This window comes from Sceloporus occidentalis, unplaced genomic scaffold (genome assembly GCF_023333645.1).
Source record: "Sceloporus occidentalis isolate IW3139 unplaced genomic scaffold, rSceOcc1.0.p SCAF_4, whole genome shotgun sequence".
In the NCBI taxonomy this organism is placed as follows: domain Eukaryota; kingdom Metazoa; phylum Chordata; class Lepidosauria; order Squamata; family Phrynosomatidae; genus Sceloporus; species Sceloporus occidentalis.
This window is the reverse complement of record NW_028316984.1, coordinates 201,010,101-201,032,982: the sequence shown is the minus strand read 5'-3', so window position 1 is coordinate 201,032,982 and position 22,882 is coordinate 201,010,101. Positions and strand designations below refer to the sequence as shown.

At 43.8% G+C, this 22,882-nt stretch overlaps 1 protein-coding gene across 3 annotated transcripts in view; it reads left to right on the top strand.

The window, feature by feature from the left end:
* Positions 1 to 1,684: 1,684 nt before the first annotated feature.
* Positions 1,685 to 22,882, top strand: part of LOC149315302 (atlastin-1) — a 41,055-nt gene continuing 19,857 nt past the window's right edge. For all 3 annotated transcript variants that reach the window (XR_016281051.1, XM_089522923.1, XM_089522922.1), the window contains exons 1-3: positions 1,685 to 1,887; positions 17,669 to 17,916; positions 21,055 to 21,189. Coding sequence is in view for 2 of the 3 variants with exons in the window: in XM_089522923.1 (XP_089379049.1) it covers positions 1,854 to 1,887; positions 17,669 to 17,916; positions 21,055 to 21,189 (417 nt within the window). In the remaining variant the exon portion in view is untranslated. The remainder of the gene's footprint in view (positions 1,888 to 17,668; positions 17,917 to 21,054; positions 21,190 to 22,882) is intronic.

The following is a 22,882-nucleotide window of genomic DNA, read 5'->3' as shown; positions in this document are numbered from 1 at the left end:
TTTATTTTTACGAATGTTACTCATCAATCGTAATTCCCATATATCATGGAATGTAATGAGAATAGAATAATAGAATAATAATATGATATTAAAAGGAAAAAAAGAAAAGATTGACAATTGGAAAATAATAGACGACTTCCTGAAAAGTGAGTGGGTGTTATGAAATTAGATTAAGTTAAAATAGGATCAGAATGGAATATAAAAAAAGGGGGAGAGTAATCATGGAATGGATGGAGAAGAAAATAGAAGAATAATATCGAATTGATTAAAAAGAAGAAGGTTAAATTAGGCAAGGATGAATTAAGATGTAATAATGTCATTACAACAACCGGGAACGACATAGGAAAAGATGTAAATTACAAGGTTTATTATTTTTGTTTGTTATATATATGTATATATGTATGTCTGTATGTTAGTCTAATTATGATTGTTGTTTGTTGTTTTTAATAAATTAAAATAAAAAATAAAATAATAATAATAATAATAATAATAATAATAGGATTTATTTATATGCCGCCCAATCACTGGGAATCCGGGTGCCTTACAACAGAGGGGATAATAGACAGTTCCCTGCCCTCGGGCATACAATCTAAAAGACAGGACACAAAAGGAGAAGGGAATGGTGGGGGGGAGGAGAACTGGTCCAGCATTCTTCTCTCCCTCTGAGGCCTGGACCAAGGCAGATGGACCAGAGGGAGGGCTCTTCTTCTTTAGGCTAGCCCTGATTGAGCTGGGCCTGCCTGGTCAACTCCCTCGCAGGTCGGAAAGTGACAGTTATGGAGGGAGGAGTCTCTTTCTCTAGGCTAGCCCTGATGGAGCTGGGTCTGCCTGGTCAACTCCCTCGCAGGTCAGAAAGTGACAGTTATGGAGGGAGGAGTCTCTTCTTCCAGGCTAGCCCTGATGGAGCTGGGCCTGCCTGGTCAACTCCCTTGCATAGAGTTGGAAGAGACCCCAAGGGCCATCTAGTCCAACCCCCTGCCATGCAGGAAATCTCAATCAAAGAATATCCCACGGATGGCCATCCAGCCTCTGTTTAAAGACCTCCAAAGAAGGAGACTCCACTCTTCTCTTATGGAATGTGTTCCACTGTCAAACAGCCTTTACAGTCAGGAAGTTTCTCCTAATGTTGAAGTGGAATCTCTTTTCCTGGAGCTTGCACCCATTGTTCTGGGTCCTGTTTTCTGGAGCAGCAGAAAACAAGCTTGCTCCCTCCTCAATATGACATCCCTTCAAGTATTTAAACAGGGCTATCATATCACCTCTTAACCTTCTCTTCTCCAGGCTAAAGATCCCCAGCTCCCTCAGTCGTTCCTCATAGGGCTTCATGATTTCCAGGCCCTTCAGCATTTTGGTGGGCCTCCTTTGGACGCACTCCAGTTTGTCAACATCCTTTTTGAATTGTGGTGCCCAGAACTGGACACAATATTATTCCAGGTGGGGCCTGACCGAAGCAGAATAGAGTGGCACTATGACTTCCCTTGATCTAGATACTATATTTCCATTGATGCTGCCTAGAATCGCATTGGCCTTTTTAGCTGCTACAAGAACAAATGGGGAAGGACATATGGGAGGGGGGGGCGCGTGCAAGAGCCAGTCCCAGCAGCCTCGCCCCCTGATGATGATGATGATGATGATGATGATGATGCTGACGAGGAGCTGCTCCTCCTCCTCCCTCCCTCCCTCCCTCAGGTGCGGAGGACCAGGGAGGCGGCTGAGGAGGCCCTTTGGTAGCCCCTAAGGCTAGTAGTGGAGGAGGATGAGGAGCTGAGAGGTGCCGCCCCACCCAGGCCTTCCTCCTCCTCCTCCTCCTCCTCCATTTCTTCTCCTTCTCCTCCTTCATCTGGGAGGCTGCGATGGCGAAGCACCGCAAGGAGAGGAACAGCTGGGGTAGGTAGCCCTGGCCCTGCCTCTGCCTCGCTTGCAAGGCCCCAAGGGAAGCCAAAGCCCCCTTCTCAACCTCAGTTGGGGGGGGGGGGTCCTTGTCGCCCCAGTTGAGGCAAGGCAGCCCCCTTCCTGCCCCCCCCCCACTGAGGGAGAAGAGGGAGGGGGTCCTTCCTTCCTTGGCCAGCCCCTCCCCAGCTCCAAGGCGGGGGCTTTGGGGAGGAAGAAAGGCTTGCCCCACTTTGAGGCAACTCTGCCCCCCCCCCGGGCTCAATATGGTGGCGCCTCCGCCTCGCCTTGAAGCAGCAGGAGGACGGGACCAAGGCTGGGGAGGGGGGGCACAACAATGGGAGGCGGCGGGAACAGGGAGGGGCTGCCTCTTGCTCGCCTCCTGGAGCCCCCCCCCCAGGCCTTCCTTCCCCAAATAACCCCTGGAGTTTGGAAAGGGAGACCCCCCAGGAGGAGGAAGAGGAGGAGGGCTTGCATTTGGGGGAGGGGGTCTGTGTTGTGTTGTGAGGGGCTTCTGGCAGCTTCATAGGGTGGGCAGGTGCCCATGAAAGGGAAGGGTGGGCATCAGGTGGGCCCTGGGTCGTATGTGGCCCCTGGGCATCCCCCACCGACGCTTGTGCCCTCTGGGTCGGGAATGGGTGGTGTCTCTTTGGGTGCCAACGGTTTCACGGTAGCAAAGGAAGTATTTGGGGTGGGTAAGGTGCCCATTAAAGGGAAGGTTGGGCATCAGGTGGGCCCTTGGGACATTAGTAGCCCCTGGGAATCTTCTGGCCATCTCTTGTTCCTCTGTGTCAGGAGGGTGTATCTTTGTGTGCCAATGGTTACAAAGTAGCAAGGGAAGTATTTGAGGTGGGTCAGCGTCCATGAAAGGGAAGGGTGGGCATCAGGTGGGCCCTGGGCCGTATGTGGCCCCTGGGCATCCTCCTACCGACAGTTGTTCCTTCTGTGTCAAAAATGGCTGGTGTCTTTTTGGGTGCCAATGGTTAGGTAGCAAAGGAAGTATTTGGGGTGGGTAAGGTGCCCATTAAATTCAAGTCGACAAGTTGGAGCATGTCCAGAGGAGGGCCACCAAGATGGCCAAGGGTCTGGAAACTGGGGATGTTTAGCCTGGAGAAGAGACAGTTAAGAGGTCATTTGACATCCCTGTTTAAGTATTTGAAGGGGTGTCATATTGAGAAGGGAGGAAGCTTGTTTTTTGCTGCTCCGTACACACAACAATGGATGCAAGCTACAGGAAAAGAGATTCCAGCTCAACATTAGGAGGTATGTAAGAGCTGTTGGGCAGTGGAACACACTCCTTCCTCGGAGAGTGATGGAGTCTCCTTCTTTGGAGGTTTTTAAACAGAGGCTGGATGGCCATTCATCAGGGATGCTTTGATTGTGATTTCCTGCATGGCAGAGGTTGGACTGGATGGCCCTTGGGATCTCTTCCCACTCTATGATTCTATGATTCTAAGCGTGGGCATCAGTGGCCCCTGGGCCATTTGTAGCCCATACACATCCTGCCTCCTCTTGTTCCTCTGTCTCAGGACAGAGCCCCTTTGGTTGCAAATGGTTATAAGGTAGCAGAGGAAGTATTTTTGGGGGGTAAGGTGTCCATTAAATGGAAGGATGGGCATCAGTTTGCCCCTGGGCCTTTGGTGGCCCATGGGTCATATGTGGCCCATGGGCATCCTCCCACCTACTCTTGTTCCCTCTATGTCAGGATAGTGTCTCTTTGTGTGCAAATGGTTAGGTAGCAAAGGAAGTATTTTGGGTGGGTAAGGTGCCCATTAAAATCAAGTGTGGGCATCAGGTAGCCCCTCAGCCATTTGTAGCCTACGCACATCCTCCTGCCTCCTCTTGTTCCTTTGTGTCAGGATGGAGCTGCTTTGTGTGCAAGTGGTTACAAGGTAGAAAAGAAAGTATTTTGGGTAAGGTGTCCATTAAAGGGAAAGGTGGGCATTGGGTGGTCCCTGGGCCTTTGGTGGCGGGGGGGGGGGGCATATGTGGCCCACACACACCCTCCTGCCTCCTCTTGTTCCTCTGTGTCAGGATGGTATCTCTTTGTTTGCAACTGGTTATAAGGTAGCAAAGGAAGTATTTTGGGTAGGTAAGGTGTCCATGAAAGGGAAGGGTGGGCATCAGGTGGCTTCTGGGCCATTAGTGGCCTGTGGGCCTCCTTTTGTTCCTTTGTGTCAGGATGGTATTCATAGAAGTATTGAAGTCTCTTTGAGTGCAATGGTTACAAGATAGCAAAGGAAGTATTTTGGGTGGGAGAACAAAAATAATGATCACAGAGGATTTGCATAAATTCAACTTAAATAAGGAGGAAATCAGTAGTTAAAGATTTCCCATACCTTGGATCAAACATTGATCAGAATGGAGACTGCACTCAAGGAATCAGCAGACTAGGAATGGGAAGGGCAGCCATGAATGAACTAGACAAGATCCTAAAGATAGACAACTGAGCACTAAAGTTAGAATCATCCAAGCCATCATATTCCATGTACAGATGTGAGAGCTGGACAGTGAAGAAAGCGGAGTGGAAGAAAATCAATTCATTTGAGGTGTGGTGCTGGAGAAGAGTGGATGGCCGAAAAAAATGGGATCAAGCCAGAAATCTCCCTGCAAGCCAGGATGACAAAACTTAAGCTGTTGTACTTTGGCCACATCAGGAGAAGGCAAGACTCATTAGAAAAGCCAATGATGCTGGGGAAGATGGAGGGAAGCAGAAAGAGAGGAAGACCGCACACCAGATAGATAGTCTCAATCAGAGAGACCATGGGCCTGTGAGCCTGCAGGATTTGAGCAGGAAGGTAGAAGATGGGGGGCTTGGAGACTTCTCATTCACAGGGTCACCATAAGTCAGGAATGACTCAAAGACAGCTAACAACAAACAACAAGGTATCCATTAAAGGCAAGAGTGGGTGTCAGGTGGCCTGTGGGCTATTGGTGACCCATTTGTGTACAAATGGTTTGTTCTGGTGGTGGTTGTGTGCTTTCAAGTTGGTTATAATTTAAGGTGATCCTAAGGCAATCCTATCACAGGATTTCCTTGTTAAGGTTGGTTCAGAGGAGATTTTGCCATTGCCTGTCTCTGAGGCTGAGAGCATGTGATTTGCCCAAAGTCGCCCTGTGGGTTTACATGCCTGAGCTGGGATTCGAATTCCGGTCGTAGTCCAACACTCAAATCACTACAGCATGCAAGGATGAGGTAGCCTGAGGGTCATCAGGTAGCCCATGGGTCATATGTGGCCCATGGGCTATTTGTGGCCTGTGGGCATCCTCCTGCCTTCTCTTGTTTTATCGGTTCCACAATGGGGCCTCTTTGTGTACAGATGGATACAGGGTAGCAAAAGAAGTATTTCTCCTCTTTCCTCTCTACCCTGCTAAGGCATACTGGGAGAAAATGGTAAACCAGTATGAGATTCCAGTAGAAAATATCATGCCAGTATGAATGGAAAAATGTATGTGTGTTGCCCTCCTCCTTCCTATAGTTTTCTTCTAGACAGAGCCAGCCAGCAACCCTGTTAAATGTCACACCGAGTAGGTGAGAGAAACCCCTTGTTGTTGTTGTTTTGTTGTTGTGTTCCTTCAAGTAATTTTTTACTTAGTGACCCTAAGGCGAACCTACCATGGGGTGTCATTGGCATGTTTCTTCAGAGGGGGTTTACCATTGCCTTCCTCTGAGGCTGAGAGTATAGAGTAATGCTGGTGGGTGGTGGGTTTTTACATTTATTTAATTTTAGGTTCAGTTCTGATCTGTTGTAGGCTAAAGGTTTTTTGTTAATAGCTTCTTATAGAAAAGAAATAGTTCTCCTTCCCCCATTGAAATGTACAGCGGTCATGGTATTGGTGGGTGGGGTTGATTTCTTTTTTCAAGGTTCGGTTTCTGATCCATTTTAGGCAGAAGAGTTTTGGTAATGGCCTTGTAGAGACCAGGAATGCACACTCAGCTCAGGGGTTGTAATTTGGGTCAGGAAAGTGGCTTCTTCACCTTCGGCAGATTTTGGGGGGCTTGGTTCAATGCAGGGAGCTGGGAAAAAGAGTCAATTCATTAATTCACCGGACATTGGAAAGGTGCAGCATGGCATGTTTTTTCAGGATATGTGAATCAGCACGAACAAGAATTGATAACATGTACTATAGGTTTGTTCTTGCATGATGCCTTCTAGTCATTTCCAATTTTGTTGTTTGTTGTTGTGTGCCTTCAAGTAGTTTCCGACTTATGGCGACCTTAAGGTGAAATTATCATGAGGTTATCTTGGCAATATTATGTTCAGAGGAGGTTTGCTGTAGCCTTCCCTTGAGGCTGAGAGAGTGTGACTTGCCCAAGGTTACCCAATGGGTTTCATGGCTGAGCTAGGAATCGAACCCTGGGCTGCAGTCATAGTCCAGCTCTCAAACTATTGCACCACGTTGGCTCTTTGGCAAACCTATTACAGGGTTTTCTTGGAAAGGTTTGTTCAGATTGTTTTTCCCCTTTGAGTTCCTCTGAGGCTGAGAGAGTGTGACTTGCCTAAGGTCGCCCACTGGGTTTCCATGCCTGAGTGTGGAATTGAACCCTGGTCACCAGAGTCCTGGTTCACTTCTCAAACCACTGTGCCCCCCTGGCTCTTGGTGTGTAGGCAATTCCTGCACAATAGCTTGATCTGGCCTGATATGGGAAGCTAAGTAGCATCTGTCCTGGTTAGCCCTGGATGGGCCAGGGCATGATTGCAGTTCTGAATCAGAGTTGGGAACACTGGGCTAGACTCAGGAGAATATATCTTGCCTTTCCATTCAGGAAAGGTCAGCACAGCTAACAAAAAGAAGGGATAAACCAGGGTTTGATCCCCTGCTCAGCCATGGAAGCCCACTGGGTGACCTTGGGCAAGTCACACTCTCTCAGCCACAGAGGGAGGCAATGGCAAACCACCTCTGAACAAATCTTGCCCAAAAACCTCATGATAAGGTTGTCTTAAGGTTGCCATAAGTCAGAAATGACTTGAAGGTGCACAACACAATAATAATATTAAAACAGACACTCAGAATCATATGTTGCATATACATTTGGCATAAATGGGATGGCCTATCCAACCCCTTAGAAAACAGGAATAGAATTGGTTGGAGAATCAGTCCGGAAGTAACAAAGCAAAAACCAACAGATAAATGCAAAGTTCTCCATTTGAGCTAACAAGCAAACAATCCACTTGAAGCACATGAATAGGCTGGAAAGCTCTGCCTTTATCTGACCTGGCAGTAGTACATGTGAAAAGGATCTTGGACTTTGTAGCTGCTCATAAGCTGAACATGAGTCAGCAGCGTGATGCAGCTGCAAAAATGGTTAATGTGATTTCAGGCCATATTTATAGTACCAGAGTTTCCAAGTCAGGGGAAGTCAGAACCCTTTAGCAGTAGTGTCTCCAGTGTCTGTACTGTAAAGATGAGGTTAAATGGATTGGAACAGGTTTAGACAGAGAGGTCAACAAAGGTGCGGATGGAACATGGCATGGAAGACAAGTCCTATGAGGAAAAGTAGAATTAACGGGTATCTTTAGCCGTCGGGAAAGCAGAAAACAGGATTTAGTGGACTGAATTTAAAAGAGGGTATTAGAGGTGTAATGTTACCAGAAAGTGTGAAAATATGGGGGGTGGTTATTTTTTTGGGGGGGAGGTGAATGGAATTTTTTGGGAAAAGGAAAACTGCACCCTTTACAGATTGAAAGTAAAATGTCTCTTTAGGAACATAAAATGCATTATATGTAACTTGGTTTGACATAAAAGTACTATATCATGTTTGATATATTAAAAGTACAGTTTATCCAGAATATAATTAGAAACTGGACTTACTTTATTTTAAGAAATGCAGTTTTTGTTACAAATAGGACTACAAGGTCCTGAACCATAAGGAACCCTTTTGGTTTGACCAGTCTATGGAGCAGGCAAAACAAGAAGAATAAAAACAGAAGAGACCATCAACATTAGTAAAACAGAGAAAATACTTCGTTTTCTCTTGTTCTCCATAATGCCAAGCAGAGATAATGCACTCATTCTAATAATAATAATAATAATAATAATAATAATAATTATTATTATTATTATTATTATATTTCATACCTGCCTTTCCCCAAGACGGGATGCAACATAGATTAAAATACACAAAACCATTTTAACACATTAAGATAAAGTACATTTTCTTTGCAAGATTTCTTCAGTAGGGTTTTTCCTTTGCCATCCTCTGAGGCTGAGAGAGTGTGACTTGCCCAAGGTCACCCAGTGGGTTTTCATGGCTAAGTGGGGGTCTGAACCCTGGTCTCCAGAGTTACAGTCCAACACTCGAACCACTGTACCCTGCTCACTCTTCTATGTACTAGCAGTCAATCTGGCTGCCGTGTTTTGAACTAATTGAAGTTTCCAAACTAGTTACAAAGGTAGCTCAATGTAGAGCGCATTGCAGAAGTCCAGACTTAAGGTTATCAGCGCATAATCTGCCCTTCTAGGAAAGGGCACAGCTGATAATAAACTGAGAATGAGCTCTATAGAACTAAGAAAAGGAAATCAAGACTTGTCATGATCTGATACTGTGCACTGTCTTACATAAAAAATCATCCTCTTACATAATTGTTATAAATAATTTTTCAGGACTAAATAATGTGAAAACCGTGTTTATTTATTTTTATAAGTTTTTATTGCCATTTAATCCAACATGTATATCCACAAATCAACATCAGACATAAAACATATACAACATATACATATGCATATACGTATATGTAAACCTTGTTTAGATGGACAAAGGTGCTTTGTATTCCTACGTGGCAGAATGGGGTTGGACTGACTGGTCCTTGTGGTCTCTTCCAACTCTAGGGTTCTATGATATTATGACTTGGAAGATGCCAGGAAATGAAACGCACCAACACTGCTCTGATGTGGAGCAACTTTAACTCAAGAACAGGAGGGCTTGCAGCCAGATTGTTCTTCGCCATCGATGTCAGTGTTAGGAGCCAGGATGGAGCTAAACTAAGCTGGCCCTTCACAGCTGGTTTGTTGCTGTGTGCCTAAAAGTCATTTCTGACTTAATGGCATTAACCGATCATGGGTTTTCTTGGCAAGAGTTGTTCAGAGGAGGTTTGCCATTGCCTTCCCCTGAGGCTGAGAGCATGTGACTTGCCCAGTGTAATTTTATGGCTGAGTGAAGAATTGAACCCTGGTCTCCAGGGTCACAGTCCAACACTCAAACAATGTGTCCTATATGGAGTGAAGGTTTTTATCCTTCGTGGCTGTAGAACAGTAGTGGGAATCCCTCGGCCATCTAGATGTGGTTGGACTACAGCTCCCAGCATTCCTCACCTTTGTGCTGGCTAGAACTACAAAATTGCATTTTGGAGAGCCACACAGTTCTCATCCTGGCTGTAAAGGGCTGCTGGTATGGTTACCAGTGGAGATTGTGTGGATGGAGTATTTTTCTCACCAGTTGGTTAAGACTATCCCTTGTGGTGTAGTGGTTTGAGCATTGGACTATGACTGGAGACCAGGATCTGAATCAGCCAGGGGAGCCCATGGGCAAGTCACCTTGGGCAAGTCATACTCTCTCAGCCTGAGAGGAAGACAAAGGCAAACCCCAAAGAAAATTCCATAATAGGGTCATCTCAGGGTTGCCATAAGTCAAATTTTTATTTTTTTATGACTTAGAAACCACCTGAAGGCACACAGCAACAACAGCAAAAGCTGGTGACTCAGAAAAGAGTGAATCTGCACTGCACAATTATACCAGTTGGGTTGCATTTTTAACTGATGTGTACAGTGTCCTAGGATTTGTAGCTTGGTGAGGAATTGAAAGTTCTCTTCTAGAGATCTGCCATTCTGTAGTTCAGAAGAGCGCACCTGAGAATTCCCGGTATCCCACTGTACTACAAATCCTGGTACTTCATAGGGAGGAGCCATGAGATCTAAATTGGTATAAGTCTGCTATAAATGAATGGTGTATCTACTCTCAGAGAGACCTGTGCAGGTTCCAGGGTCATTAAAAGAGGAAACACCCCTTTGCTCCACTGTTCGGCAGAAATCCTGATGGCTTGGTGCAGAGCAGGGGTGGGCAACTATGGTCCAAAACACACTGTAGAAATAATCCAGTCTGAGACCACTTTAACTGCCTTGGCTTAGTGCTAGGGAATTCTGGGAACTGTAGTTTTGTGAGACTTTTTGCCTTCTCTGTTAGAGAGCTCTGGTGCCACAATAAACTAGAGTTTCCAAGTTTCCATAGCACTGAGGCAGGGCAGTCTCAAACTGGATTATTTCTGCAGTTTGTTTAGGATATAAGTGGAGGCCAGAGGCAAATTCCTTCTCCCCTTCCCATGGGTTACAGTCCCCTTCTCCTTTATGGTAGATAGCTCCATTCCTGCCAAGCGTAAGCATTGAGATACAGAGTGGGAAAGGTTTAAGCAACTCATCATGACTGTGCAGTGTTGCATTTGAGGAAGGAGACAGAGAAGTGAGGAGAGCTGGAAACAAAAGGAAGGGAGAGGCCTCTGATGGAACAAAAGCTGGAACATACTCCACCACAAGGATTTACTGGACAGGCTGCACCTGTGGAGGAGAAGGTGGACAAGTTGCCAAGGAGGATATTGATGTGTGACACGGGCGCTTTACAGACGGGCGCTTTGTGCTGGCCTGGATACGTGCTAGGATATGTGCCTGGATACATGCTAGGGTTGCCCGAGGGTGGTGCTACCACACGCCCTGGAACCCTAGCATGTCACGGTGGTGTGTTAATGGTGGCACCACAGCCAAACAGTGTGGCACAGGTGTTACGTCCCTGTGATGCTGCAGGGCTCTGGGGCACCCTTTCAGCTGTGCTTGGAGCTCCTTCATGGGGAGCGCCTTGTTCACGAAACGGCTGCGGGAACGAAGCCAGGGAAAAGGGGCCGAGTGGCCCCTTTCTCTCCTGGCAGTGGCTCCCTGGGGTGTCCTGGGGCATGAAGCCCCAAGGACACCCCTTTTCGGGACCAGGGAGGAGCGGCATTTTGCTGCTTCTCCCTGGTCCCGAAAAGCGCCGGATTGGGGCCTCTGGGCTGCCGCTGTGGCTGCCCTGGCCCCAATATCTGGCGCAAAGGGGTGGCTGCAGGCCGCTCCAAATCGGTGGTCTGTATCCTGCTATGGTTATTCCAGTCTACATTGCTGTAACTGCCAAAACAGTTATATATATATAGATAGATAGATAGAGAGAGAGAGAGAGAGAGAGAGAGAGAGAGAGTGTGTGTTTTAAAGTATGTCACTTCTGTATTACTGGCTCTACTACCTTGTCTTGAACAGGCATTTGAAAGATCGCTAGCTATCAATGATTTTATCAATGATTTGGATGATGGAATAAAGGACATGCCTATCAAATTTGTGAACAACACTAAATTAGGAGGAGTAGCTAATACCCCAGAGGGCAGGGTCTGAATTCAAAATGCCCTGAAAAGATTAGAAAGCTGGGCCAAAACTAACCAAATGAATTTCAACAGGGAGAAATGTACGATACTACACCTAAACAGTAAAAATTAAATGCACACGAAAACATATCTGGGTAGCCATGTTGGCCCTAAAGCAAAGTACAATAGCATCCTTCTGCTCTGGTCAGGCCCCACCTGGAATATTGTGTCCAGTTCTGGGCACCACAACTTAAAAAGGATGTTGAGAAACGAGTGTATCAAAATGAGGGCGACTAAAATGGTGAAGGGTCTGGAAACCATGTCCTATGAAGAACGACTTAGGGAGTTGGGGATGTTTAGCCTGGAGAAGAGAAGGTTAAGAGGTGATAGCCCTGTTTAAATACTTGAAAGGAAGTCATATTGAGGAGGGAGCAAGCTTGTTTTCTGCTGCTCCAGAGACTAGGACCCAGAGTAATGCATGCAATCTCCAGGAAAAGAGATTCCACCTCAACATTAGGAGGAACCTCCTGACAGTAAGGGCTGTTCGACAGTGGAACACACTCTTTCCTCGGAGTGTAGTGGAGTCTCCTTCCCTGGAGGTTTTTAAACAGAGGCTGGATGGCCATCTGTCGAGGATGCTTTGATTGTGAATTCCTGCATGGCAGGGGGTTGGACTGGATGGCCCTTGTGGTCTCTCTCAACTCTATGATTCTATGCTTCTATCCAAAATCCACAAAACAGCATATCTTGATTAGGCCAACCCAAATTCACAAAATACAGGTTGCAAGCTTTTGACAGGGCTGCATCTTATCACTCTACCTGTTTGATTTATATGCTGAGCATATTGTAAGGAATGCAGGCTTGGGCACAGAGGAAGGAGGAAGGAATCTCAATGATCATAACAAGACCATAATACTAATGGACAACACCATAATGCTAACAGAAAACCTCCTAGGCCTGGAACAACTACTAAGGAAGATCAAGGAAGAAAGTGCAAAGGCAGGCTTACCATTGAACATAAAGAAAATAAAAATAATGACTACAGAGAATCTAGACAAATTCAACCTAGACAATGAAGAAATAGAGATAGTAAAAGAATTCTCATACCTGGGATCAAACATTGACAGGAACAGGGACTGTAGCTAAGAAATCAGGAGAAGATTAAGAATGGCGGCTATGAAAGAACTAGAAAATATGCTAAAATGCAAAGATGTAAAGCTGAGCACACAAGTCAGAATCACACAAGCCACTGTTTTCCCTATTACCATGTATGAATGTGATAGCTGGACAGTTATGACAGAAGATAGGAAGAAAATCAACTCATTTGAGATATGATGCTGGAGAAGAGTGCTGAGGATCCCATGGACAGCCAAAGAGACAAAGAAATAGGTTCTAGAGCAGATGAAGCCAGAGATCTCCCCAGAAGCAAAGATCACAAAACCTAGGCTGTTGTATTCAGACACATCATGAGAAGATATGAATCATTGGGAAAAACAATAATGCTAGGAAAGGTGGTGGGAAGCAGAAAGAGAGGAAGGCCACAAGCTAGATGGATAGACTCTGTTAAGGAGGTCACAGGTATGAATTTGCAGGACCTGAGCAGAGCAGTGGAGGATGGGGATGTTGGAGATGTCTCATCCATAGGGTTGTCATGGGTCGAGATCAACTCGAGGACAGTTAACAACAACAAAAGCTTTTGAGGCTCCACTGGCTTCTTCATCAGGCAAAAGTGTTTTCTTACATGATTTTAAACATGTTTACCTGATAAAGAAGCCAGTAGAGCTTCAAATGTTTGCAACATGTATTTTTTGCATTTTGGTTGGCCAAATAAGGATATTGGTGTTTTGTGGATATTTGATGTTCTAGTATTTTCTTTTCAAATATTTGTGGTACTCTGGTGATGGTTGAAGATGGCAACAGTGGCCACTGGTAGGTCCCTCGTGGGTGGCGTGGTTAGTCGTGTCCAGGGTTTAGTCCAAAGGGTTGGACTTGGGTTCTTTGGGGGGGGGGGGTGCTCAGCACTTTGGACAGCTATGCCTAGACCTCAGGGCAGATTCATTGCCCCTGGCTGCTGTTTTATTAAGCTGAGTGAAAAGGGTATAAACTTGTGTTGCAAACTGTGGAAATTCTTTTTACAAGATCTTAAAAGCCTGTGTATAGTTCTGTGACTTTTTGTGTCAGCCTAATAAAATATTTTACTTTTGCGAGACAGTGTGGTGTAGTGGTTTGAGTGTTGGACTTTGACTCTGGAGACAGGATTTGATTCCCAGCTCGGCCATGAAAGCCACTGGATGATTTTGGACTGGTCACACTCTCTCAGCCTCAGGGGAGGGCAATGACAAACCTCCTCTGAACAACTCTTGCCAAGAAAACCCCACGATATGGTCAGCATATGTTGGAAAATGAAGTACCTTTAAATTGCTTTTAAAAACCAAAAATCATTGTTGTGTGCCTTGTTGGCAACCTTAATCAACCCTAACATGGGGTTTTTCTCAGCGAGACCTATTCAGGAGGAGTTTGCTTTTGCCTTCCTTTGAGGCTGAGAAAGTGTGACTTGCCCACGATTGCCCAGTGGGCTTCTATGACTAAGCAAGGATTCAAACCCTAGTCTACCAGGGTCCCAGTGCAACAGTTAAACCATTTCATCATATTGGCTTTGTGTAACAAATAAAACAATTTTTTTTGCATCTCACTGTGTTAGGTCATTGGCATCATTTTAATACAAGGAAATTGTTTGCTTTACCAAAAGAAAGAAAACTGAGGATTTATGCAGGAGAAGCTTTCATGGATTCATGTCCCCCCCCCCTCTGCCCCCTCTGTGATGTTCTTCTACTTTCCAGAGAAACAGCTGCAATGCTGCAGAACACAACTAATTGCAAGAAGCAAACTCTTGTCTTTGGGACTGGCAAATTCCTTCAGAGCAGCTGTCAAAATTGACAAGAGATCTTCCTGTGCTAGGTATTCCTCCCCCTGATCCTCCTACCCTTAACTAGGCAGCTGCACATGGGGCAGAAAGATCTGCTGGCAGTGCATTTCCCCCCTTGATCTAAAAGATAAGTGGGACAAATGCTGTTCTAACTCACAATGCACATTTGGCAAGGCAGGGTGGAGACGGATAACTTCCATATAATGCTTAAGCAACTATGAATTGCCTTGCTGGGGCAAACCCAAACATCTTATCAGGCTCAGTTTTCTGTCTCCAGCAGTGAGTGGTTGGATTCCCCAGAGAAGCAATTTAGAAAGAAGGCATGTTGGCAATTGTTCATTTCTATGAATTCTGGATGTTTTTGGACTGCTACTCTCAGCCTTTTCACTCAACTGTGCTGGTTAGGGCTGCTGGGATTTGTAGTCCAGAAATATCTGGAGGGCCACATAATCCCCACCCAGACCTAGAATGAGAGGCAGATGATGATAATGATGATGATGATGATACTGACACTTACCCATCTCTTCATTGCTGAGGTGGAGAACAACAACAGATTAACAAATACACAACATCAGTTGAAAACACAGTTAAAACACACATTATTATTATTATTATTATCATCATCAGTTTAAAAGAACAAATAAGACATATACATGTTAAAGCAATTCACAATTAAAATTCATTATTTAAAATTTGCAGTTTAAACATTCTTCCCGTATATGGAAGCTTTGCCATTGCTCAGGAAACAGTCATTAAGAGATCCGTTTATTGCATCTTGTGCCCATGAATTCCAAAAGTTCATTATGAATTGGGCTGTGGTCCATGTAAGCTTATGCTAAATAAAGCATATTATGACTGCAATCATAGATATTCTTGCTGAACGCAGTGAAACTTGCTGTAAAGTGGATTGTGTTGTTAGTGTGTTGTGTAAAGCTCCTTATTGTTTTGTCCCTGGCAGATTAGAATGGCTGGAAATTTAAATTTAATATAAGAGCTGTTTGAATAAAGGCTTTCTTTTGAGTGCCCTGAACCTGGGTGGGGAAATGGGATCTTGCCTTGAAGGGGAACCTTTCTCCTTCTCTCTCAGCATGAAGTCACCGGAGTTCATGGAACTGTAGCATTGAGAAGTAGGATAGACTTCCTTGGAAGGTGATGGGTCCTCCTCCTTTCAATGTCTTCAAACAGACATTGGATGGGCATCTTTCAGGAATGGTTTAGTTGTGTGTTCCTGGGTGGCAGGGGATTGGATTAGATGACTCTTCCAGTCCCATCTTCTAGGCTGGCTCAATATGAATATAGTGGCTGGAATCATAGAGCTGGAAGAGCCTCCAGGGCCATCCAGTTCAATCCCCTTCTGCAATGCAGGAAGACACAATCAAAGCACTCCTGACAGATGGCCAGCCAGTCTTTGTTTGAAACCCTTCAAGGAAGAAGACACCACTAGATCTAGAATGAGGCACAGTGGTCCCTCCACATTCTCTAGGATTAGGGATGAAGGACCCCTGTGAATGTGGAGAAACTGAAAATAAAACAAAAAACACTATTCTCTAGGAATCTCCAGGTCCTCCAGCACAACTCTCTGGTCATCATCTGCCAGACGTTGATCACAGAATGATGCTGAAGGACCTACAAATGCCTAAACAAGTGTTTTCTCTAGGAACTTCTAGGTTTTCCAGCACAACTCTATGGTCAACTTCCAGCAGAATTGTGCTGGAAGACTTAGAGATTCCTAGAGATAACATATTAATCAAAACCACAAATAACAAATAGGCAAAATTCAAAGCCACAAATGTGAAGGGCCAACTGTAATAGAATTGCTCTATTTTGCTTTGGTCAGACCTCACCTTGAAAATTGTGTCCAGTTCTGAGCACCACAATTCAAGAAGAATGTTGACAAGTTGGAGCATGTTCAGCAACCAAAATCGTGAAAGGTTTGGAAACCATGACCTGTGCGGAGAGGCTTAGGGAGCTAGGTATGTTTATCCTGGAGAAGAGAAGGTTAAGGGGTGACATGATAACCATGATATCAGAACTGGTAAGATACTGGCAAAGAGGAAGAAGGAGAAACTGCAAGTGAAATTGGTGTGTGTGTGTGTGTGTGTGTGTGTGAGAGAGAGAGAGAGAGAGATTTTTGTCTCTGAGTTTTTAGGCAAATAAGAATCATCTGGTGCCCAAAAATAGATTTCTTGGAAATCATCCTCCGTGTTGCTCTGTGCCAGAAAAAAAGGCCTAATTTCTTCCAATGCAGAAGCAACTTTAAAATAGTGCCAAACACACCAACACTCGGTGAGCTGAGAATTTGTGATTAGGATTAATGATTGTGATTGAGAGATGAAACAACAGAATTGTGAATGCTGGCTTTTCATGCAAAAAATTGTGGGTATAATCCAACATGTATGTGCCAGAGGATACAAAGGACCTCTAGTTAGATCCTAGAGCAAAGGTGGAGAACTCCTCAAGAGTCAAGGAAATGTGCATTTACCTTGGGATCCATGGGACAGGGGCTGCTCTGTTGTAAAGTTGGCTACTATATATTTGGTATCCCTGGGTCCTCTCAGAAGAGAAAGGCTTGGGAGCAGGAGTTTGCCAAGTGAAAGTTACTATTTGGACTACAGTAGGCGCTTAGTATCTGCTAGGGTTCCAGGACCCCCCTGTGGATACCAAAATCCATGGATGTTCCAAGTCTCATAAATACAGTGGCTAATGAAATGGTATCTCATACAAAATGGCAAAATCAAGGTTTTCTTAATGTAATTTATATGTTTTAAAAATATTTTCAAGATGTGGATACTTGAATCTGTGATCTGTGGCTATACAGGACCAACTATACTAATATGCAAAGAGATCTTGGAGCACCTTTGAGACACCGTGCGAATGAAGCTGTGGCATAATAAATAATAACTAAATAAAAGCTTTATTTGTACCCCGCCTTTCTGTCAGAAGACAATTGAGGCGGCTTACAATTAAAAAGAAGACATACAGTGTCCAGTACCATGGTTGTTCCCTCCCTCCCCTAAAACATTATTAAACACATTAACTATTAGAAACAATACATTAAAATAATCAGAGACAGGTGAGTCGGGGTGCAGAGTACTGGTAGGGATGGTGGATTCAGTTCAATTTGGTGGCCGAGTTTGCTATTCAGGAAAGGCCTGCCAGAAGAGATCTGTCTTGAGAGCCTTTTTTAAGCTCTCCAAGCTGGTAATATGATGGATATTTTTGTAGCTTTGGTAGACTTGGCCTACCCTTCATGCATTTGAGGAGAAACCCCTTTGCACACTGATGTTCTGAAATGATATGGCTATGTCTCTGAATTCAACCCCTGTTTGGACTACAGCTGGCAGAAGGATGCTTGGAGATGTAGTCCAAAACAGGTGAGGTTCCCAAGCCCTGTGAGGGAATTTGTGGTTTTACCCTGAACCTCTTTTGGATCATCTCTGGCCCCTGACTTAGAGGTGGCTATCTTTGAATGCAGGTGGATTTTCAGAGAAGAATTACGAGTGGAGCTCTGAGGAGGAGGAGTCGGATGGCAAGGCCCGTCCGGTGCAGGTGCTGATCGTGAAAGATGACCACTCTTTTGAACTTGACGAAGCCGCCCTCAACCGCATCCTACTCTCCGAAGCTGTCCGGGATAAAGAGGTGGTCGCTGTCTCTGTGGCTGGAGCTTTCCGGAAGGGGAAGTCCTTCCTGATGGACTTCATGCTGAGATATATGTACAACATGGTAGGTCGGTTATCTGTTGTTCCTTGTGCAAGTTTTAAGTGCATCATGCTGAGGCTGCTGGTGGTAAAGAAGAAGATGATTTTATTTATTTATACCCTTCCTTTTCCCAATAATGGGACTCCAGGCAGTTCATAAATTATTAAACCCAGTATCACAAATTATTAAACTCAGTAGAGATTTAAAACCACATGAAATGTGATGTTATATTGTTGTTTTTTGTGTGCCTTCCAAGTCATTTCTGACTTATGGCGACCCTGTCGCAGGGTTTTCTTGGCAGAATTTGTTCAGAGTGGGCTTCCTCTGAGACTGAGAGAGTAAGACTTGCCCAGGATCACCCAGTGGGTTTAAATGGCCAAGCCAGGATTCGAACTCTGGTCTCCAGAGGCATAGCCCAGGGTTCAAACCAATACGTCATGCTGGCTGTCTATATGGTAATATGTTATTTAATAATAATTAACCAATCTGTAAACATAAAATCATTTAAAATAAACAGGGTTCTGGGAGATTGGGGTTCGAATCCCCGCTGGGCCATGGAAACCCACAAGTGTGAAAGGGCCTTCAGAGTAGCACTTAGAAGTAAGGAATTACAAAGAGTTTCTAACTTCCAACAGGTTACTCCTTTTAGTAATTAGGGTGTAACAATGTTACATTTGAAAATTAACAACATGAGTGGAAACAAAGTTGTGTTATTGGTATAAGAAGCAAGGTTTTCTAGTTACAAGTTGAGTCTTATCTGAAATGCTTGGGAACAGAAGTGTTTTGGGTTTCAGGTTTTGGAATATTTGCATATACATCATGAGATATCAGATCGAAACATGAAAATTGTTTCTGTTTTCTATACACCTAGCCTGAAGGTAATGTAATACACAATATTTTTAAAAATGTTATGCATGGAACAAAATATATGTACGTTGAAGTATTTTGGATTTCAGAATTCCAGAAAAGGAAGACACAACCTGTACTTTACTTTTAAGGGGATTTTCAGAGGCATTTCGATAGGAATTTTTCAAGTTTTATGCCATTCCTTTATCAATCTTCACGGGTTTTTTTTTTTAAGCAATGAAAAGTAACCAGCAGTGCAAATGAATCATTACCTAAACATTGCAATGAGTAAGAAGGACAAATTGTTTCTAAAACACTGTAGCGAGAAATAGGGAAAAATTGCTTCTTGAACGCTATAGCAAGGCATGGGAGCACATTAATTCTGAAACTGTGGTGTATAATGGGAATGAATTAGTTCTGAAAAGTAACATTGCAAGCTTTATCCAGAGCCCATTAGGGAGACTATTCACATTACACAATCCTAGCACTCTGAATCCACTTTACCTGCCATGGCTGCATCTTATGGAATATTGTATACAAATGGATCTTGTAGCACCTTTGAGACTTACGGAAAAAAAGAAGCTGGTGGCATGAGCTTTCTTAAACTTGAGCCAACTTCCTCAGATGCATGGAGTGGAGGGTTCAGGGACAGACCTATACAAGCTGGTTGTGTGTGAGAATGTCAGTTGGAATTGAAAACCTTGCATGAAGATATCTATTCAAAATATTCAAAAGTAATACAGATTCCAGCTGCAATCCTTGACTTTGCCTTTTTGTGTAATAAGGAGCACCATCTGACTCTGCCATTGTTTTAAGTAACACACACACACATTCAAAATAGTGAAAAGTAGTATACCTTCTAGCTACAATCCTTGGCCATTTGTATAATAAGGGGCGCCGTCTGACTGCCATTGTTTTGCAGTGTTATTTTAATTTCTTGTGTGCTATATTTTATTGTTTGAATGTTAAGATGTATTAATATGTATTATGTTTATTTTCACAGAATGAATGCCATAGGCAGGTTTATTTTATCTGCTTCAGTTGATTGCATGTACAGTGCTGTGTAAATTTACAGCACTTAATAACAATAACAACTATTTCATTGGGGAACAAAGGTGGGATGAAGGATGTTGCTTAAAGCCAAGGAGAAGAGATAACCCTATCAATGAGTAATGAGATGTAGTGTAGGAACCTGAGAGGAGATGTGATGAACTGGTTAAAGATGCCTTCATGAGGATGGGAGGTTAGACAGTTTTGAAATGTTTGTAGTGCACCAGGAAACCATTATCTCTATTTAACCCACTGCTAAAGGACTAGAGCCTGTGGATGCTTTCCAATTCTGCTGTTTCTCTTTCTAGTCTTCTTTTGTTCTAGGACCACTGTTTTGAGGTCCAAGCCCAGGAAGACTGAAGTGTTCTGCAACTGGTTGAAATCCTGGGGTTTGCAGTTTGGCAAGGCCTGAGAGCTATCTAAATGCTCCTTCCTAAAGTTCAGGTCCCAGGATTCCACACATCAGTTAAAAGTGGAATTACAGTACTATATTTGTGTAGTGTGAAAGGGCCCTAGCTAAGGAAACATTAGCTATACATCTACCCAGAGCTGCCTCAGCCCAGGCATTTTCTGGATGTATTGGACATTGATAATTGGATATGTGTGAGGACATGTCAGGGCTCTTTCACACTACATGGTTATATAGCATTACAATTCCACTTTAACTACAAAGGCTGAACCTGTGGAATCCTGGGGTTTGTAGTTCGGGGAGGCGCTAGAGCTCTGACAGAGAATTCTATATAGTTCTCAAATCTGCAGATCCCAGGATTCCATAGCATGTTGCCATGGCAGTCAAAGTGGAATTGTGGCATTATAACTGTGTAGTGTGGAAGGGTCCCGGACCTGTAGCCAGGCCTGATCTTGGGGTCTCACTTGTGGCTCCTTTCAACTCTTATTATTCTGTGATTTTCCTGATTTGTATTTCCTTTGTGCCTCTTGGTGACCAATGGTCCTGTGGCTTTTCACACCTTTGTTTTTATGCCAGTAATCTTGGCAGGTGGCATAGTAGTTTGAACTGCGGAGACCAGGGTTTGATTCCCAGTTCATCCATGAAGCCCACTGGGTGACCTTGGGCAAGTCACACTCTCTCAGCCTCAGTGAAACTCCATGATAGGTTCACTTTAGGGTTGCCATAAATCAGAAATGACTTGAAGGCACACAACAACAACAATCTTGGTGGGTGAGCTAACACTCGGCTTGGATTAGGCCACTGGACGTGGAAGCCAGCCAAATCTGGTAATCCCTTGCCCTCTTTTCACTTTGCAGGAGTCAGTCGACTGGGTCGGGGATTATAATGAGCCGCTGACAGGTTTCTCCTGGAGAGGAGGGTCGGAGCGAGAGACGACGGGCATCCAGATTTGGAGCGAAGTCTTCCTGGTGGACAAACCAGATGGAAACAGGGTGAGCATTTTTTTGGTGGCTTTTCATAAGAGCAATGTAATTTTTTGATTGCTTCAGTTTCACATGCAAACCACCCCAAAAGCAAACCAGATAAATTTTTCACCTTGGGTGAAGTCATGAGAATTTTTGCACATTTTCCCCAATGAGTTTCCCATTTTAGCCTTTTATGCTAAAACAAAAAAAATCATGCAGGATTTTTTCCCCACACAAAACCATATTTTCTCCCCAAAGTGCAGTGATTTTGTACAAACAAACAGTATTGTTTTGTGGCTCGCATGCCGTTGTGCTGTTTCACTTGGCCTTTGGCTCTTAAAATTATTAACGTCTGCTCTGGCTGTTTTTCATATTATTTGTCCACGTTTAGAACTATTTTTGAAGAGAATTTAGACTGTTCTTAATCTATGTTTTTCTTGTAAATGTTTTGTCAGTCATGCATCAACTCAGGTGGGTTGAGAGAAAATAAATAAATGTCTTGAATATCAACAAGCAAACCAATAACCAACTAAATTATTAAAATTTTGCAGAAAAATAAAAATAAAAGGACGGGGCTGAAATGTGAAAGAAAGTCTCAAAACAGATGACTTTTCTTTTATCATGGTTTGTCTAGAGGTGTCAAGACACTTCGGGTCAAGCATGAGCAGAGCTGAGAATGTGCTTTACATTCCTAATTCATAGCCACAGGACCCCTCTGAGCTGCTCCAATGGGCTCAGTATTGTTATTATGATGCTTTCAGCTTGATCCATAAAGTTTTAGTTATCACCTTTAAAAAAAATTGACAGAAAGTTTGTTTTGATTTGTAGTTGTTAACCTATGTTTATGTAGTCACCATCGAGATTTACACGTTGTTCCCAGCATTTCCTGACCCTTCGAATACTGTTATTGTAGAGGTCTGCCTTATGAGGATTTTACTTCTTAGTCACTTCTGGCACAACTTGTCACAAATATAAATGTGCTGTTTTTCTCAACATCATGCACTTAGGGACCAATGATGACACTGACAAAATTTCATCAATATACTGTAATAACATCCGGGTGATAATTATTACTTTACGATACGCCCTTGCAAGGCACAGTCTGCAGACTTCTACAATATCAGGTATTTGGAGGGTCAAGAAACACTTGGAAAAACGTGTTTATCTGGATGGTGACTATGTAGAGATAAGTTATCAACTACAAATCAAAACAAACTTTCTGTCAGGTTTTTTTAAAGGTGATTATTAAAACTTTACGACCTCCCCCCCTCGTGCTTTTCTCTTTGTTGTTGTTCTGAACTTTCAAGTCATTTCAGACTTATGGTGACCCCATCATGGGATTTTCTTGGCCAAATTTGTTCAGAGGGAGTTTGCCATTGCTACCCTCTGAGGCTGAGAGAGTGTGACTTGTCCAGGGTCACCCAGTTTCCATGGCTGAACAAGGGTTCAAACCCTGGTCTCCAGTGTCCTAGTCCAACACTCAAACCACTCCACCACACGGGCTGCTTATTATTATTATTATTATTATTATTATTAATAATAATAATAATATTCCAATACACTAATTTCAGCATAAATCATAGAATGTGTTTCAGTATGACATTTAAACCAAATGTATTAAATCAGGTACAGTTAGGTCCAAAACACACTGCAGAAATAATCCACATCAAGGCCGCTTTACCTGCCCTGGCTTAGTGCTAGAGAATCCTGGGATCTGTAG